Here is an 18,899-nt window from a genome sequence, read left to right on the forward strand (position 1 = left end):
CTCACACAAATTATCAATGAACCTACCAGGTACAACCCCAAATCCGTAAACACGGGCACCCTCATAGATATCATCCTAGCCAACCTGCCCTCCAAATGCACCTCTGCTGTCTTCAACCAGGATCTCGGCAATCACTGCCTCATTGCCTGCATCGGTAATGGGTCTGCGGTCAAACGACCACCACTCATCACTGTCAAACGCTCCCTAAAACACTTCAGTGAGCAGGCCTTTCTAATCGACCTAATCGATCGGATAATGATCTCATTCCGTCAGTAGAGGATGCCTGTTTATTCTTTAAAAGTGCTTTCCTCACAATCTTCAATAAGCATGCCCCATTCAAAAAATGTAGAACCAGGAACTTATATAGCCCTTGGTTCACTCCAGACCTGACTGCCCTTGACCAGCACAAAAACATCCTGTGGTGTAATGCATTAGCATTGAATAGCCCCCTGCGATATGCAACTTTTCAGGGAAGTTAGGAACCAATATACACATGCAGTTAGGAAAGCAAAGGCTAGCTTTTTCAAACAGACAATTGCGTCTTGTAGCATAAACTCCAAGAAGTTCTGGGACACTGTAAAGTCCATGGAGAATAAGAGAACCTCCTCCCAGCTGCCCACTGCACTGAGGCTAGGAAACACTCTCACCACCGATAAATCCGTGATAAATAAACATTTTTCTACGGCTGGCCATGCTTTCCACCTGGCTACACCTACCCCGGTCAACTGCCCTGCACCCCCCACAGCAGCTTGCTCAAGCGTCCCCCATTTCTCCTTCACCCAAATCCAGATAGCTGATGTTCTGAAAGAGCTGCAAAATCAGCTTTGCTAGACAATCTTTCTAAAATTGTTGAAACCCCTATTACTAGCCTGTTCAACCTTTCTTTCATATCGTCTGAGATCCCCAAAGATTGGAAAGCTGCGGTCATCCCCCTCTTCAAAGGGGGAGACACTCTAGACCCCAAACTGCTACAGACCTATATCTATCCTACCCTGCCTTTCCAAGGTCTTTGATAGCCAAGTTAACAAACGGATCACCGACAATTTCGAATCCCACCGTACCTTCTCTGCTTTGCAATCTGGTTTCTGAGCTAGTCATGGGTGCACTTCTGCCACGCTCAAGGTCCTAAACTATATCATAACCACCATCGATAAGAGACAATACGGAGGGCCTGTTGTCCGGACCTCTGGCAGTCTCTATGGGGGTGCTACAGGGTTCAATTCTCTGACCGACTCTTTTCTCTGTAGACCTCAATGATGTCGCTCTTGCTGCTGGTGATTCTCTGATCCACCTCTACGCAGGTGACAACATTCTGTATACTTCTGGCCCTTTAGACACTGTGTTAACTAACCTCCAGACGAACTTCAATGCCATACAACTCTCCTTTAGTGGCCTCCTTCCGTGGCCTCCAACTGCTCTTAAATACAAGTAAACTAAATGCATGCTCTTCAAACGATCGCTGCCCGCACCTGCCCACCTGTCCTGCATCACTACTTTGGACAGTTCTGACTTAGAATATGTGGACAACTACAAATACCTAGGTGTCTGGTTAGACTGTAAACTCTCCTTCCAGACTCGCATTAAGCATCTCCAATCCAAAATTAAATCTAGAATCGGCTTCCTATTTCGCAACAAAGCATCCTTCACTCATGCTAGCAATAATACCCTCGTAAAACTGACTATCCTGCCGATCCTTGACTTCGGCGACGTCATTTACAAAATCGCCTCCAACACTCTACTCAGACTGCGTCCAATTTGCTATCAGTGTCATCCATTTTGTCACCAAAGCCCCATATACTACACACCACTGCGACCTGAATGCTTTCGTTGGCTGGCCCTCGCTTCATATTCATCGCCAAACCCACTGGCTCCAGGTCATCTACAAGTCTTTGCTAGGTAAAGCCCCGCCTTATCTCAGCTCACTGGTCACCATAGCAGCACTCACCCATAGCACGCGCTCCAGCAGGTATATTTCACTGGTCACCCCCAAAGCCAATTCCTCATTCGGCCACCTTTCCTTCCAGTTCTCTGCTGCCAATGACTGGAACAAACTGCAAAAATCAATGAAGCTGGAGACTCATATCTACCTCACTAGCTTTAAGCATCTGCTGTCAGAGCAGCTCACAGATCACTGCACCTGTACATAGTGTTAGAGTTGTGTAAATTTGAATCTGGTATCAGGATAAATATAACAATGAGTCACCGATTGTATACTATGTATTTTTTATTAGCTAAGTAATAAATGGCAAATGCAACTTTCGTATATACGGGCTCACTGTAATACCACGCAGGGCAGAACAGGGAATGTAAACAGTTGTTCTTATACTGTGATGGACATAGGCCAACAGACGGGTTGGAACTATCACAGTAGAGGCTGGGCATGGTTTAGACTTGCTCAGCCTATCGCAGGCGATCAGGCGGGTGCTTTGGAGTGGCGCTTCTTGGAGTCCTCCCTCCGTCGATGTATAGATTCTCACTGTTCTGGTATCACCCCCTAGTTATAGCAGTTGCTCAGTTCCTGCTATTGTGGTGTTCAGTATTTTTCCATCTCAGTTAAACCTCGTGATGACCACCCCTCCCTATCACAACTTTGTAAGATACAGCAAGTCACACCATGTGCTCAATATTGTTACATACAAACACAAGGACAAAGCATCTGCTGGGCTGTTATCTACAGTTTTGCAACATGCAGGTCACACCATGTTACTCAGTTCTTGTCACACACACAAACGGGCAAGTAGCTGTAGCAAGCAGTTGTTTAATCTCATGATGATGCTCAAGTGCACAAATGCAGATACTTCACACAGCCAACATCAGATAATATTTAATTATATATATATATATATATGTGGCTATAATGTAAAATACAGAATCCCACAATACCCATTTGTAAATAGCCCATCCAACTACCTCATCCCCATACTGTTATTTATTTTGCTCCTTTGCACCCCAGTATCTCTACTTGTAACACTCATCTTCTGCACATCGATCACTCCAGTGTTTAATTGCTATATTGTAACTATTTTGCCACTATGGCCTATTTATTGCCTTGCCTCCCTTATCCTACCTCATTTGCACACACTGTATATAGACTTTTTGTATTGTATGTTTGTTTATTCCATGTGTAACTCTGTTTGTCGCTTCGCTTTATCTTGGCCAGGTCGCAGTTGTAAATTAGAACTCGGTCTCAAATAGCTTACCTGGTTAAATAAAGGTGAAATAAATAAAATATTGACTTGATTCATGATGATGACTGCTAGTGAAGATTTTGAAAGTATGATATTGACATCAGTCCAATCAAAGCTACTGTTGACCTAGTGGTTAGTATTGGACTAGTAACCAAAAGGTTGCAAGATCGAATCCCCGAGCTGACAAGGTAAAAATCTGCCGTTCTGCCCCTGAACAAGGCAGTTAACCCACTGTTCCTAGGCCATCATTGAAAATAAGAATTTGTTCTTAACTGACTTGCCTTGTTAAATAAAGGTAAAAATATATATTTCTAATTACCTTGAGTGTTCTTGGATAGGGACTTCTAATGTAACACTATGGCAGCACCCAAGGGGCTTGACTTTTCTAGCTCTACCCTTCGACTTGGTGGTGACATAGTGTCCCCATGAGTGACAGAACACTGAGCCAAACACGGCGCAACGCTCTGTATTTTCTGCTGGCTTGCCCTACCATCACAGAAAGCACTGTGCTAGGCTGAAACACCTGCATTTTGAAGCTGCCTTACTCAAGAAAACAAAAGGGACAATGTTTGTATGTGGCTTTATTAACTCAATATATTTTTTACATTATTTGCAAACTGATGTGACACGTATTAATGCCAAAATAACATGCAAAACAGGCAAGCCCCCACCAAAAAACAACATTTTATATGCATGTGAATGCTAAAAATGTGGGGCTCTGCCCTGAATGACAGGTTGCCACTGGAGGTTTGATATGCTACTGTACACAACCACTCCCCTGAGGTAAAGTCCTCCATAGTAGATTATATTGTGGTGTGGTGCAGTAGTGCCAGTCTGCTATTGGTATATACTGTAGTAGTTCCCAGAGTGTAACCTAGCAGGGTGTGTAATCAAATAAAATGTTATTTTTCACATGCTGAGTACAACTTTACAGTGAAATGCTTACTTACAAGCCCTTAACCAACAATGAGGTTTTAAGAAATAAAATGTGTTAAGGGGGAGAGTCAATGTGAGTCAATGTGGGGGCACCAGTTAGTTGAGGTAATATGTACACAACTCTGTATAGTCAGACTGCTATCTCATGACCATGTGTACGTGTAAAAACAGTCTGCCTAGACGTGCCTTGTTGAGCAGCTAGGAGGTGAAACCGAGTGAGCGCTGCGGGCTATCAACTATTTCCAACGCTACCACATATTATACAGGGAATTGTTACCTTTTCTATAGGAAGATTCCTATTCACAGTTCTTATGCAGTGAACAAGTTTGACACAGTGAGTGCTTGTGATCATTCTACATGAACAAGAAGTTCCTATCAAACAAGACTTTTCGAACCAAGACTGTTTCTGTCCTGATTCTAGTATGAGTATGTTGTCAACCGTTATGGATCGTAGTGGGAGGCCTACACGATCCTTTTAGTCTTTATTTAGTTAACCTCAATGACTTCTATACAGCCGGGACGGCAGGAGAGCGAGAGAAGAAAAAGTGTAATTGAAGAGTGGCTGAATTTCTTCTTGAACAGCCAGCTCTTTGGAGTGCAGAGAGCGCTTCATTTCGTCAGCCTCGGTCAGGAGAGCGAGATGAGTCATAAGGGTAGTTCCCACTGTTCTGGAGCAAGGGTGGGGTGAACTTTGCCCGATTGTGTGTTTTTAATTTTTTTTTTTATTAGCTTTCACAATTCACGTCTAATATATATTACAGTTCAACTATTTGGAAATGTCCATTTCAGGACCTCTCCAAGACAGAATGTTGAATAACATAATATTTGAACTTACTCCATCATCAACTAGATTCAGCCGTGGGTTGATTTTTCTATATTTATATATAGATATATATTTTTTCTTGAGCGGATGGTTGTGGGGCCGGAACATAATTACAAATCATTGGTAGACTACATATTGACCGCGAGAAACCCAAACAGGATATGTTTGACTAAAATATCATTTCAAAGCTTGCTGACATTTGCATATGATCACGTCAAATCTCTCTATGCGTGGGAATACTTGAACAGATCTCTTAACTAAAAGGACTTGGAGCTGATTTTCTGGTGGGTTTTTTTTGTCTTAGGTCCAACAATGAAAATCCCACACACAAAATTACGTTTATTTATTTTTTTGCTCAAAAAAACTTGGGGGCCAAATAAAACCACCCGCAGGCCAAATTTGGTTGGGGAACCTGCTCAACTGGTTTTCTGGGTGGTTGGTCTTCATACCCTTTGGGAATTGGAGACAAAATATCCACAGGAAAGTATTACTAATCAGACTTAAAACACTGGTAGTGTGTTCATATTTCTGTTTCCAGAAGCATGCGCACACTATGTAAATGCATGCAGGCAGAGCATAGTAGGCCAGCTCCTGCATGTTTACATTGTTCTGTGCATGCTTCAGGTGATCCCGGCTGTTTGAGTAAGACCTGTACTGATAACTACAAGTTCTCTCATTGTTGCGTATCTGTCTTTCAGACTTGTCTATTGTATGTTGTTCAGGATATTGGATGTTTGTACGAGATTGGATCGGTCTGTGGCAGCGGTTAAGAGTGTTGGGCCAATAACCAAAAGGTCACTGGTTTAAATCCCAGAGCCAACTAGGTGAAATATCTGTCTGTGCTTAATCCTAATTGGTCCTGTAAATCTCTCTGGATAAGAGCATCTGCTAAATGACTAAAATGTCTGGCGCTGTCTCAAAGATCTGTTCTCTGATCTGAAAGAACTGGCCAGCTGAATGATGAGCTGATTTTCACCAAGTCATTTTCCAATCAGCGCAGAAGAAGGTGTGGTCAGATTTCTGTTTTCATACCAACGGGGTCTAGCTTCCAATGGAAAGATGGGGCTGGTGCAGTGGTTCCTATGTCACCTGCTGTGCATCAACTATATCTTTATTATGCCTAATAAACTCCTAATTTCCTCCCCTGTAGATGGGTCTGGTACAGTGGTTGAAGGGCCAATTTTTGTGTCACCTGATCATCTGCTATGGGTTCTTGGTCAGCGGTCTCCTGGTCAACCTATTACAGATCTGCACTCTGCCCCTCTGGCCAATCAACAAGCAGCTGGCCCGGCGGATCAACTGTAAACTGGGATATTCCCTCACCAGCCGTGAGTAGGATATCGCTCTCTTTCACTATTGTTTCACTTAACTGATGCTGCAGGGGCTATACTCTCTCTAACGTGGTGCAATAACTGAAATATAAAGTTACTGTAGCTGCTGACACAGTGGTCTATTATTTACGCTCTGCTAGGCTAGGTTGTGCTGTGTTATGTTAATGTCATGTTGTGTGTTCCCCAGAGTCTGTGGCTCTCCTAGAGTGGTGGTCTGGCACTGAAGTAACTTTCTACACAGACCCAGCGGACTACCAAACCTACGGCAAAGAGAACGCCATCGTCGTCCTTAACCACAACTTTGAAATAGACTTTCTGTGTGGCTGGACCTTCTGTGACAGATTCGGGGTCCTTGGGGTAAGAGAACAGGGATTTTTCTCAATTCATCGGTCTTAGATTCCTCGTATCCTCTCTCGTTATCTCCTTCTCAAAACGCATTGGAGAAGAACGTCCAATGGGAGGGACCTTGGAAATTGTCCTCCAATACCGTCCAAGGTGGGAAGCAAGGAATTGTATAATGACTGAGAAGAGACTAAGATTTTCAGACGTTGTTTGATGCCCTCTGTGTTAATGTGTTTGAATAATCTTTCCCTTTCCAGGCCTCCAAATGTTTAGCCAAGAAAGAGTTGTCGTACCTGCCTGTGATTGGCTGGATGTGGTACTTCCTGGAAATGGTGTTTATTAAGAGGAAGTGGGAGGAGGATAAGAGGAGCTTTGTCCAGAGTCTTCAGAACCTACGGGATTACCCCGAGAACTTCTGGGTGAGCCTTGAACACAATCAATAATGACACTTAATAGTCAAAAGTTGACTGGGCGTTTTATAGTTCGAGAGGATATAACAGGTCTTATCAAACTCCTTATTCCAAACTTTCTTTGCAACTATGTAAACATGCAAATGCAGTATGGTTGTTCATTTATAAGATTGTATTGATCGACACAATCAATATTGTCACAAGTCTAGGAAGGATAACGTGAGAAAGTAATGATACTCACCTTGTAAACCTGAGTATGCAGGTTGGTTGGTCAGTCAAAACACAGCAGTGACACTACAGCGAATCTCTGTGTGCCAGTTCCTGCTCCACTGTGAGGGAACACGCTTCACAGAGGAGAAGCATCAGATCAGTATGGAGGTGGCAGAGAAGAAAGGCCTGCCTAAACTCAAACACCACCTCCTGCCCAGGACCAAGGGCTTCTGGGTAGCCGTCCAGAACCTCCGAGGGACAGGTACGGAACCCCTGGGAGCTCCAGAATGACCAAATGCTACACATGTCATGACTCATGATTGTATATCCCCATTATTTTGGATAAAGACTGATGCCAATGATCTTTTGACAACTTAATGTTTTTGTGTCTGTTACCCCTTCAGTTGCTGCGGTCTACTGTTGTACACTAAATTTCAGAAACAACGAAACACCAACCTTGCTGGGAGTTATCAACGGGAAAAAATATCATCCAGATTTATACATAAGGTATATAATAATTCATTTCAGCCTGCATTTTCTATCGCAACTTGGCTGTGAGTGGAACCTGGGATGGCCATTAGTTAGAGGCTAAACTCACTGATCTCAAGGCCCTTATATTGGTTTATTGGACTAATACTGAACAAAAATATAAACGTAACATTCAACAATTTCAAAGATTTTGCTGACTTGAAGTTTATATGAGGAAATCAGTCAATTGAAATAAATTCATTTACGGATATGAAACTGTTGGTCACAGATACCTTAAAGGTGGGGGTATGGTTCAGAAACGCAGTCAGTATCTGGTGTGCCCACCATTTGCCTCATGCAGCCAGACACATCTCCTTCGCATAGAGTTGATCTGGCTGTTGATTGTGGAATGTTGTTCCATTCTTGTTCAATGGCTGTGCGAAGTTGCTGCATATTGGCGGGAACTGGAATGTGATATCATACATGTAGATCCAGAGCATCCCAAACATGCTCACTATGTGACATGTTTGGTGAGTATGCAGGCCATGGAAGAATTGGGACATTTTCAGTTTCCAGGAATTGTGTACAGATACTTGCAACATGAACCTGTGCTTTGGGGCGGCAGGTAGCCTAGTTGCTAGATCGAATCTCCGAGCTGACAAGGTAAAAAATCTGTCGTTCTACCCTTGAACAAGGCATTTAACCCACTGTTCCTAGGCTGTCATTATAAATAAGAATTTGGTCTTAACTGATTGCCTAGTTAAATAACGGTAATAAAAAAAAATTAAGTATCCTGCTGAAACATGAGGGGATGGTGGCAGAGGAATGGCACGACAATGGGCCTCAGGATCTCATCACGGTAGCTTATGCCTGCGCATGCCATAACCCCACCGTCACCATGGGGCACTCCGTTCACAACGTTGACATCAGCAAACCGCTTGCCCACACAACACCATACATGTGGTCTGGGGTTGTGAGGCCGGTTGGACGTACTGCCAAATTCTCTAAAATGACATTGCAGTCGGCTTATGGTAGAGAAATAAACATTACATTCTCTGGCAACAGCTTTGGTGGACATTCCTGCAGTAATCATGCCAATTGCACTCTCCTTCAACTTCAGATCTGTTGAGATCTGTTGAATTGTGTGTATGTGCACATTTTAGTGGACTTTTATTGTCCCCAGCACAAGGTGCAACTGTGTAATAATGATGCTGTTAATCAGCTTCTTGATATGCAACACCTGTCAAGTGGATGGATTATCTTGGCAAAGGAGAAATGGTCACTAACAGGGATGTAACCAAATGTGTTCAACATTTTAGAGAAATTAGCTTTTTGAGCGTATGGAACATTTCTGGGATCTTTTATTTCAGCTCATGATACATGGGAACAACACTTGTTACGTTTATTTTTTCAGTGTATTTTAATGGACCATAAAGTTCTATGGAATTGAATTGGACAGCTGAAAGCCTGAAAGCCTCTCCGTCTCTTCTGCCTCCCCATCTCTTCTGCCTCCCCGTCTCTTCTGCTCTCTTCTGCCTCCCCGTCTCTTCTGCCTCCCCGTCTCTTCTGCCTCCCCGTCTCTTCTGCCTCCCCGTCTCTTCTGCTCTCTTCTGCCTCCCCGTCTCTTCTGCCTCCCCGTCTCTTCTGCCTCCCCGTCTCTTCTGCCTCCCCGTCTCTTCTGCCTCCCCGTCTCTTATGCCTCCCCGTCTCTTATGCCTCCCCGTCTCTTATGCCTCCCCGTCTCTTATGCCTCCCCGTCTCTTATGCCTCCCCGTCTCTTATGCCTCCCCGTCTCTTATGCCTCTTATGCCTCCCCGTCTCTAATGCCTCTTATGCCTCCCCGTCTCTTATGCCTCCCCGTCTCTTATGCCTCCCCATCTCTTATGCCTCCCCGTCTCTTATGCCTCCCCGTCTCTAATGCCTCTTATGCCTCCCCGTCTCTTATGCCTCCCCGTCTCTAATGTCTCTTATGCCTCCCCGTCTCTTATGCCTCCCCGTCTCTTCTGCCTCCCCGTCTCTTATGCATCTTCTGCCTCCCCCGTCTCTTCTGCATCTTCTGCCTCCCCCGTCTCTTCTGCATCTTCTGCCTCCCCCGTCTCTTCTGCCTCCCCCGTCTCTTCTGCCTCCCCCGTCTCTTCTGCCTCCCCCGTCTCTTCTGCCTCCCCCGTCTCTTCTGCCTCCCCCGCCTCTTATGCCTCCCCCGTCTCTTATGCCTCCCCCATCTCTAGGAGAATCCCTCTGGAGTCCGTACCAGAAGATGAGGCTGAATGTTCTTCCTGGCTTCACAAACTCTACCAGGAGAAGGTAGGGTTATAATTGAGGAGAGAGCTCACACTATGGACCAGATTTACCAACTAAGCATTTGCACAAGGTGCAGAGTTTGCATCTATTTGTTCACTATTAAAGGAATAAAAACAAAAATAAGGACAAAGCTAAAACTCTATTTAAATTTAATGTCAATACCTACTCTTCACATTATAACTTTGTTCTGTCCCCAATGTTTAATTCGCAAACATTGCACCAAACTCTTTCTGATAAACTGGCCCCTGTTAGTTTGATTCATTGTATTCTTATAGTGTCATGCATCTGGATTAGATTAGATAGAGCTTTATTGTTTTGACCAGCCAGCTCTTTGGAGCGCAGTAAGCACCAAGGACTAAGCTCAAACTCGCTTAATTTACACGTTTTTATATTCTGTAAATTGCCAGGTCATTCTACAAGTGCCTCTTGCGTCCCTTTTGATATTTTAAGTTGAAATTGTGCACGAGTATTGGATTTTAAAAGCATGTTTTATTAAATTAAGTGCCCTTTTAATATGGACCACATGGCAATTTTTTTTAATTTTTTTATATGAATAAAGGCTTGCTAAAGTGCCAAAATTCAGCATTTATGTCTGTCCTTCATTTTCTGGTCAACCCTGTTAAGTGACCTGAACTCTCGCTTTAATATGGTGAAACTATTCCTTTAAAAAAATGTTTTCCATTGAACATTGAATAGTGAGATCATAGTGTAAAAGCTGATTCTACACTTTTTGGCCATTTTTTTGGTGGGAAACTGAGCCAGTTGAGCATAACATGTCAACCCTGTTACCCATAGATAGACAGGCTAGAAATGTTTTAACAATTAAAACCATTTTGTGAAGCTTGCATTCAATTGCCACTCCGTTGCACAAAAGTTTCCATTCCCCGTCCCAGGGGGATTTATGGCTGATTTTAAGAAGAAATCGTCAACCCTGTTACTTTATTTGGCACTTTGGCACGCCATATAAAACATTTTATTTAACCTCCTGAGATGGGAACGTTGTTTTTTTTTATCAATTTGAACATGTGCTCTTGGAGACAATGTTAAAATGGTCCATTTAATTTTTTTTATATATTTAACCAAGTTACGACCCAAACACTTTCATCAACGTATTATTATTATTCTATTTAACTAGGCAAGTCCGTTAAGAACACAATCTTACTTACAATGACGGCCTGACAAAAGGCCTCCTGCGGGGACGGGGGCCTGGGATTAAAATAAATAAATAAATGGAATATAAATGTAGGACAAAACACTCACTACAACACTACATAAAGAGAGACCTAAAACCACAACATAGCAAGGCAGCAACACAACATGGGAGCAGCACATGCACAATCTGGAACATGTACCTTTGGCCCATTTAGATTAGTACTAAATTGCACTGCATTAAAAAGATCCACAAAAAGACATGATATTGACATACTATATCAGACATACAAAAATACCGCTTTAAGGACTTTGACCCCCTCCCTTCCCACTTCCTTGTGGTTATGGCAGTGAAGCCAATGGACTATGCTCCTGTTTGTTAGGTTAGGTTATGATGTGCTCATGTATTGTGCTTCTAGGACCAGTTCCAGGAGGACTACAGCCACACCGGGTGTTTCCCTGGCCCTGTAGTCACCCCTCCGCGTGGACCCTGGTCCCTGATCAACTGGATAGGCTGGACCTGCCTTCTCCTATACCCCCTCTACCTCCTCCTGGTCCAGCTGGTCCTCTCTGGGTCTATTCTCACCATACTGGCCACTGTGGCCTTCTGCTCTGCAGGTTGGTGTTATTGGTATATATTTCAGAGGTCATCAACTAGTGGTCCCCGAGCCAAATCTGTCCCTTGAGACTATTTTAATGTAGCCGACCAAGATTATTCAAGTTCACTATAGAGGGCTTGCAGTTGCGTCACAAATCACCTAGCAACCACACCAAGCGCCATGTTGGAATTCCTTCAGTCGTCCACATGGCTAGCTGCGTTTTGCTACCACCAAAAACTTCGGGAAGATTGCCCATTATTTCGTTTTTCTAAGGACCCAGAAAATGGAGGCAGTGGGAGAACTTATTCAAGTAAGTAAATATATTTTGAAAATGATCAAAAACGGTGTTATTAGCTAGATAGTTTGCTACAGAAACTTAGTGTGCAGGCTAACATAATGTTAGCTAGCATTACATACTGTGTAGCTAGCTACGTGAATTAAATATCACCAGTTTGCTAGCTAACAGCCATAGAGGGTGAAAGGATTAGCTAGCTGTTCCAGCTGTCAGAGAAGGGAGAGTAGGCTACTCTGGATAGGGCAAGTACCTTTGTGGGAAGACCTCATGAAACTATTCTCCAGTTCGAGTCGCTAGCAAGAAACTGAGGACAGAGATATTTCAACATAATATTCAGTGCTGTCTAATTAGAGTACAATGAAGCCTGTTTCTTTGATGTTTTCTGTCCTCAGCTACAGAGCGCTATGGATCCGTCTGCAGATGAATGTCCCAAGAGTACCGGTACACCCTTGTATGCCATGGATTATGTATACCTACAGTATGTTAGCAAAAATAGTTTAAAAGTGACACATGTATAAACATTTTACAACTGGAGCAGGGCAACCCTGCTGGGGGTGCAGGCTTCTGTTCCAGTACTAACACACCTGATTCAATGTGTAAGTAGTTAATAATCAAGTGTGCTCCCCACTGTAGATCAGGGAGCAGTGGAGGGGAGAACAGCTCATAATTATGCCTGGAACTGAGCGACTGGAATGGCATCAAACACATGGAAACCATGTACTTGATACCATTCCACTCCAGCTATTGCCATGAGCCTGTTCTCCCCATTTAAAGTGCCACCAACCTCCATTGCAGTGGAGATGGACATTTCTTTTTCTTCGCCTGGCATTGTTTTAGTAACAACCGTTAACTTACATGTAAAGTTTAGACATTTTAGGAAGTAATCTTCAAAGAATCAACACTTTCATATAATTTCAAACGGTGCAAGTAAGCTGTGTTTAAACGTGTTTTAATTAAACTTTTTCAAGATGAACTAGTGTTGATTAATCACAGATCACAATTCTGTGTTGTATTCTCAAATGAACATGACCTTTTTGTTCAGTCATAAGCTCTACAATGAGTTGTATTTGACTATCACTATTTCTCAGGATATCAGCCATGTGAACCCATTTTGTAGCTGATAATGGCATGCAGCAGTGGTTCCCAACTCCCGTCCTCCAGTTCCCCCAACAGCACACATTGTTGTAGCCCCAGACAAACATACCTGATTCAACTCAGAGGGCCTGATGATTTAGTTGACAAGTTGAATCCGGAGTTTGTCTGGGGCTACAATAAAACTGTACTGTTGGGGTTACTGGAGGACCGGAGTTGGGAACCACTGGCCTACAGTATGATGGCATTATCCTTATGGGCATTTGCTATGCACCCCTTGACATTGCATCTGAAGCAGAGAATAGCTTAACTTACACACTGTTTACATATTGTTCAGCTATGTTATCAATTTAAAAACCATACCATTAGAAAATGTATATGAGGCTAATCATTATACTGGATTTTGTACATGCTTTGGTTCAAATCCAACCCTTGTAATCTAGGTGGTGAGATGCAATCATTAGCTTAAAACACAACTACCAAGTCCAATGCCAGATACTTTTCTCAGAACAGGTGAGTGGCACTGTGATAATGAAGATGGTTAGTCTAAGACTACCACAATTACATTGTCTATGCGAAATGTGTTTAAATTGTAAAGAAATAAAATAGTTGGCTATAAGAAAGCAGAGATGAGACGATACATTTAATTTCACCCAGACAACAATATCAACAAGTCTTTTACATGTTGCACATTACATTTGATATATTCATATGGTTTAAGGGGGCACTTTTGTCATGACGACGAGGTGAAGGTGCTCTACTCAAATGGCACAACAGAATCATTCAGATTAACCACAGCATATGACAACCATCTCGTATAATTGAGGGTTATCTCCTTTTCATATCTGGAAAATGACCAAGTAGTAGAAATGCTGCAGCATTTCATCTTCAGTGGGAATCTCATCCACATGGGTGTCTTGAGGTCAGCTGGTGAACCTACAGTACATAAACAAATGAAAAGCACACCTGATGTTAAAACTAATTAATTCAGGTGTTTGTCATAAAGATTCAATCTATTGTTGGACTGGAACAAATAACCTGCTGTGTGACTGACTGTCTTAGCACATTGAGGTCTTTGCCCTGTAATGTCCATACATTTTCCCTCTTATGAATAATCATATGATAATCACTGGAGGATTTTTATTTTATTGTTTTGGACAACAATGATCTCCATATGTAGGTCATATTGTACAATTTGCGTCTACCCTTTTCATGGTCATGGCTAGAAGGAATCCAGCTATTGTCATATGACATTTCGTAGCAGATTAGAATTTAGGCAGAAGGTTATCTATAAATGCAACAAAAAAAAATACTTTTGACAAGCTGGTTACATGGTTGCATTCAAGACAAGGTCGTTTTTATTCATCTGTTGTCAGTGTTCAGTAGAGTAGGCCTAGGCTACCATCGTATTAAAAACACGATTCTGCTCATTTATCCACCCTTGCAAAAAAAGATTGCAGTTTTGAAACTGGTATTTTGGACGCATTATTTACTGCACTTTTCTTTTTTTCTCTTCGTATGGGTAATCATGTGTAGTCGAATTGTTTATCAAAGGCCACTTTACCTCCTTACTCCATTTGCACACACTGTATACAGATTTTTCTATTGTATTATTGACTGTACGTTTGTTTATTCCATGTGTAACTCTGTTTTCGTCGCACTGCTTTACTTTATCTTGACCAGGTCGCAGTTGTAAACGAGAACTTGTTCTCAACTGGCCTACCTGGTGAAATAAAATCCCGTACAAAGGAAATGTCTCTGATATGGCCTATAAACCTATGCGTTTTATTAGCCTAAATTCTCTATCCAATCTACATCAGGAATAGTAGGCTTACATTAGACTGCAAATGCGATGGAGGCAAGCAATCCTTTGTTATAAAGGTGCCTTTATAATGACAAATGGCTTCTCCAAAATGTTAAACTCACGTGACACTTGCTAACCGCTAGCTTGCATTCTAATTGTTTAACTTAGTGTTGTTAGCATAACAGCTAAACTAAACTCGAACATCTGACTTGATTTACCAGTGATGAATTGATCGTACAGTAGCAGGCCTGTTACTGACAGCTGTCTGGATTGAGGGCTTGACGGTTTCCTAACTTTTCTGACAGTTCTTGAGACTTCTCACCAACGGTGTTTCATGATTGCGGCGAATCTGTAAACATTTTCCCCCCGTTGTCTTTGCTGCCTTGTTACTCTACAGAAAGGACTGTGGTGATGAATCAACTAGTTTTAGGCAGTCACTCGGCTGTAGTCAGAATAATTCATGCTGTGGTCTTCCAACATGGCCGCCAGGAGGCGTCGTACATCAACTGCAAGCCCTGTTTCCTTTTTCGTGACAACTCACCTTCAACCAGGGTCGCTTTGTGACAGGTGTGACTAACTCTTGCTAAAAGGTATTTTTGTTAGTACATTCTCCTCAATCGCATCCATTGTTTACCAAATATTTTGAAACTGATCAACAGCGAGAACCGGTTGTTCCTTCCTCTTGGAAAGTACTGAATAAGATCGCATGAGCATGCCTGTAATGCCATTGGTTGGTATCGCTTACACGATAGTGTTGGCACACATCATACCGTTGGTCAAACATTTCCACTGGATATTGTAACCATAGACTTCATAATATTCGCCTCAGCATACAGTATGTTCATCACATTCCTCTATTCCATTCTCAGTGTCGGTTGGTGTGCGCTGGATGATTGGACAGACTGAGATTAAGAGAAGCTCCAGCTATGGGGTCCCACTTAACTGAGATGGCCTTACAACTGCAAGATCCTTCCCAGCTCCCAGGGACCACTCACATTACCAATCTCATCCCTACAGCACAGTTCACCTCCAGCAGATAATTAATTCCAAAGAAAGAATGTTGCTGGTCAGAGATGGCGTTGCATTCAACTCCAGTACGACAATAAGGGTGGAAGGTGCTTCAGCAGTCTTCCTCTTGCCAGTACATGAATAAACTGCACCTAAACACATACGTGCATTCAAAGTATTTAGACCCCATGACCTTTTCCAGATTATTACATTACAGCCTTATTCTAAAATGGATTAAATACTCATCGGGTCTTTGGTCACCTCCCTGACCAATGCCCTTCTCCCCCGATTGGTCAGTTTGACTGGGCGGCCATCTCTAGGAAGAGTCTTGGTGGTTCCAAACTTCCATTTTAAGAATGGAGGCCAATGTGTTCTTGGGGATCTTCAATGCTGCAGAAATGTTTTGGTACCCTTCCCCAGATTTGTGCCTCGACACAATCCTGCCTCGGAGCTCTACGGACAATTCCTTTGACCTCATGTCTTTTTTTTTGCACTGTCAACTGTGGAACTTTATATAGACGGGTGTGCCTTTCCAAATCATGTCCAACCAATTTACCACAGGTGGACTCAATCAAGTTGAAATAGCTCAAGGATTATCAATGGAAGTTCTGAATCTGGTATGTTTTCCCTTTAATTATGGGCAATTGTGAGTTTTTTATTTTTATTTCATTCAGTTTAGAATAAGGTAACGTAACAATGTGGAAAAAGTCAAGGGGTCTGACTGCACTGTAGGTTCAGGGCATGCATCTATGTCTTTGTCCTTGTCCTTGCCATACATCAACATGTATGACTAAAGTGTGATGTGTTAAATGCACTCGATTCAAAATGTAACTTTTTTTGCACATATGAGATTCTGAAGTACCAGATAAGCCCACTTCAGTTGCTTATCTGATGCTGGCTTTAGTTTCAGCAGTGTGTACGTACAAACGCAGGCAGTCCCTTCTATTAAGCTCCCGTGTAAACATTACCATGTTATGTTTGATGAATCTAGGATATGACAAACTAATCTCACACAGCATTTCTTAACGATTTAATATTGTTTGTACATAGCAAACACTAGGAGCAGCAGAGGACCAGAAAGTGTGTGTGCATTCAGCAGCAGGGAGTGAGATCGGACCTTTGTCTCTCTCCTCGGTTGGATATGCTTCAGTTCCGTGGCTCTCCAATCGGGACACACCTGTCTGACTGTCAACCAATCAGTGCTGCCCATATCCTCTACATCCCAAATTGCATCCTCTTCCATATAGTGCACTATATTAGGGAATAGGGTGTCAGTTGGGACAAACTTAATCTCCAACTGTAAAAATGGGATCCTCAGAAAGGCGAAATAAAAACGATTTTAAAACAAATCCACCAAAAATATAAACTCTTTCCTTCCTAGACTCTTCCCCACAGCCTTTGATTGTTAATTTAATGTATGGGTGGAAATAGTTTCTTATACAGTGTCCTCTGTAATTAGTGAATCATTGTTTCTTATGGACTCAAAATCAAAACAATGCCCGAGGTTAAATCTCACAATTGAAAGGTATTTTCATCCATATCGGGTGAACCATTTTAGAGAACCAAAAGTATTGGGACAAATTCGCTTGTTTATTAAAGTAGTCAGTATTTGGTCCAATATTTATAGCACACAAGGACTATAACAAGCTGGTGTCATTTTATAATGTAGTGTCATTGGAGTCACTTATTGTAAAAAATACAATATGTTTCTACACACTTTCGGCTAATGATGAGTGAGGTCATCGCACAAGCTAACGTCTCACCATTACAATAATGAGAGGTTAGCATGTCTTGGGGGTATGAGATGTGTGGTGAACTTTCACTCAAGATTATCCAATAAGTTTGGTCACAAGCTTGATGTAGTGCTATGAATATGGGACCAAAAACGTCATTTTCTTGACTATACATAAGTTAATTTGTCCCAATACTTTGGCCCTCTAGTCCCCCCCAATGTCCAAAAAGTACTGTAATTTGTAAACCGTTCACCTGATATGGATGATGACACCCTCAGTCATTGTTGGATTTAAAATGTAAAAAAAAATGTTTTGGCACTAAGTACAGCATCCCCTGCTTCTGTGCAATGACACTCACCTCATCAAACGACTGAAGGCAAGACTGCTGCCTCGACCAAACCTGGGACACATTCAGAAGGGCACAACATTGTGTAACATTCAGATGTTATGTAAAACAAACATTTCTAGCTGCAATGTTCCACAACGTTTGCCTACTGAACGAGGCCCAAATGTCTGCAGTGAACTTAGATCTCCCCTGCGCTCAACTGTCCCTAGTACAATCACTGAAAGGAGGAAAAAAACTTATTTAAAGTGCCATAGCTTTTGTTTAACATATCTTCCTCATTTGCCTTGTTCCATCTCATCTTCACCAGTGAGAGAACAACAAGGTGTGGCTATACTTATTACCTAAGCTTTACAATATTGTTTATACAAGGAAGGATCCAATCCTATTATTACAGTATGTACAATACATTGCCCTCCCCAGGACATAAGTCGACTACTACAGGGTCATGTTCATTAGGGCACACTGTAGCAAAACGTTTTAACAGATACAGGTAGTGTCTCTCCCTATTGCAGTCAGTTTTCTTCCGCTTGGTTTGTAAGGAACACGATCCAGTTTAGTCGTCCATCGGAAATGATGTCTTTAAAGTTCCTCAGTTTAGCTCCATATGCCTGCAGTCATAATTTCCTGTGTTCACAAGTCTTTCGGTCTCTGGCCAACATGAACAGTAGTGCTATAGTTTGTAAACGTGGGAGCAGCGTTGTCAGTTCCCCCTCACTCTTCATCCGTGCAAACCTGGGATTGAAAGACAGAGAGAGGAGCACTTGATTAGACTTGTGATCTTCACATTGAATCTAGTTAGACCAGAATGTGACTGCCAGCATAAAGTCTACCCTTGCAGTGAACTGTATGCGTGTCTCAGCATGT

General features: G+C 42.4%; 2 protein-coding genes across 11 annotated transcripts in view; one reads left to right on the forward strand and one right to left on the reverse strand.

Annotated features, from left to right (window-relative positions):
* LOC110503015 (1-acyl-sn-glycerol-3-phosphate acyltransferase delta) overlaps positions 1-17,302 on the forward strand; it is a 19,665-nt gene extending 2,363 nt beyond the window's left edge. For 2 of the 4 annotated variants that reach the window (XM_021581395.2, XM_021581386.2), the window contains exons 2-10: positions 6,098-6,275; positions 6,466-6,635; positions 6,878-7,039; positions 7,349-7,502; positions 7,645-7,747; positions 9,937-10,012; positions 11,578-11,776; positions 12,031-12,067; positions 12,445-13,021. In XM_021581395.2, coding sequence (XP_021437070.1) covers positions 6,098-6,275; positions 6,466-6,635; positions 6,878-7,039; positions 7,349-7,502; positions 7,645-7,747; positions 9,937-10,012; positions 11,578-11,776; positions 12,031-12,067; positions 12,445-12,553 — 1,188 coding nt within the window. In that variant the 3' untranslated portion in view covers positions 12,554-13,021. Of the gene's footprint in view, positions 1-6,097; positions 6,276-6,465; positions 6,636-6,877; positions 7,040-7,348; positions 7,503-7,644; positions 7,748-9,936; positions 10,013-11,577; positions 11,777-12,030; positions 12,068-12,444; positions 13,022-15,817 lie in introns of those variants that run through there. The other 2 variants (XM_036960907.1, XM_021581394.2) reach the window with 2 other exon arrangements.
* Positions 17,303-17,506: 204 nt separating this feature from the next.
* Positions 17,507-18,899, reverse strand: part of LOC110503014 (mitogen-activated protein kinase kinase kinase 4) — an 81,212-nt gene continuing 79,819 nt past the window's right edge. For all 7 annotated transcript variants that reach the window (XM_021581379.2, XM_021581378.2, XM_021581382.2 and 4 more), the window contains one exon: positions 17,507-18,767. In XM_021581379.2, the coding sequence (XP_021437054.2) occupies positions 18,747-18,767 (21 nt within the window). In that variant the 3' untranslated portion in view covers positions 17,507-18,746. The remainder of the gene's footprint in view (positions 18,768-18,899) is intronic.

Source organism: Oncorhynchus mykiss, chromosome 23 (assembly GCF_013265735.2).
Source record: "Oncorhynchus mykiss isolate Arlee chromosome 23, USDA_OmykA_1.1, whole genome shotgun sequence".
Taxonomy (NCBI): Eukaryota; Metazoa; Chordata; class Actinopteri; order Salmoniformes; family Salmonidae; genus Oncorhynchus; species Oncorhynchus mykiss.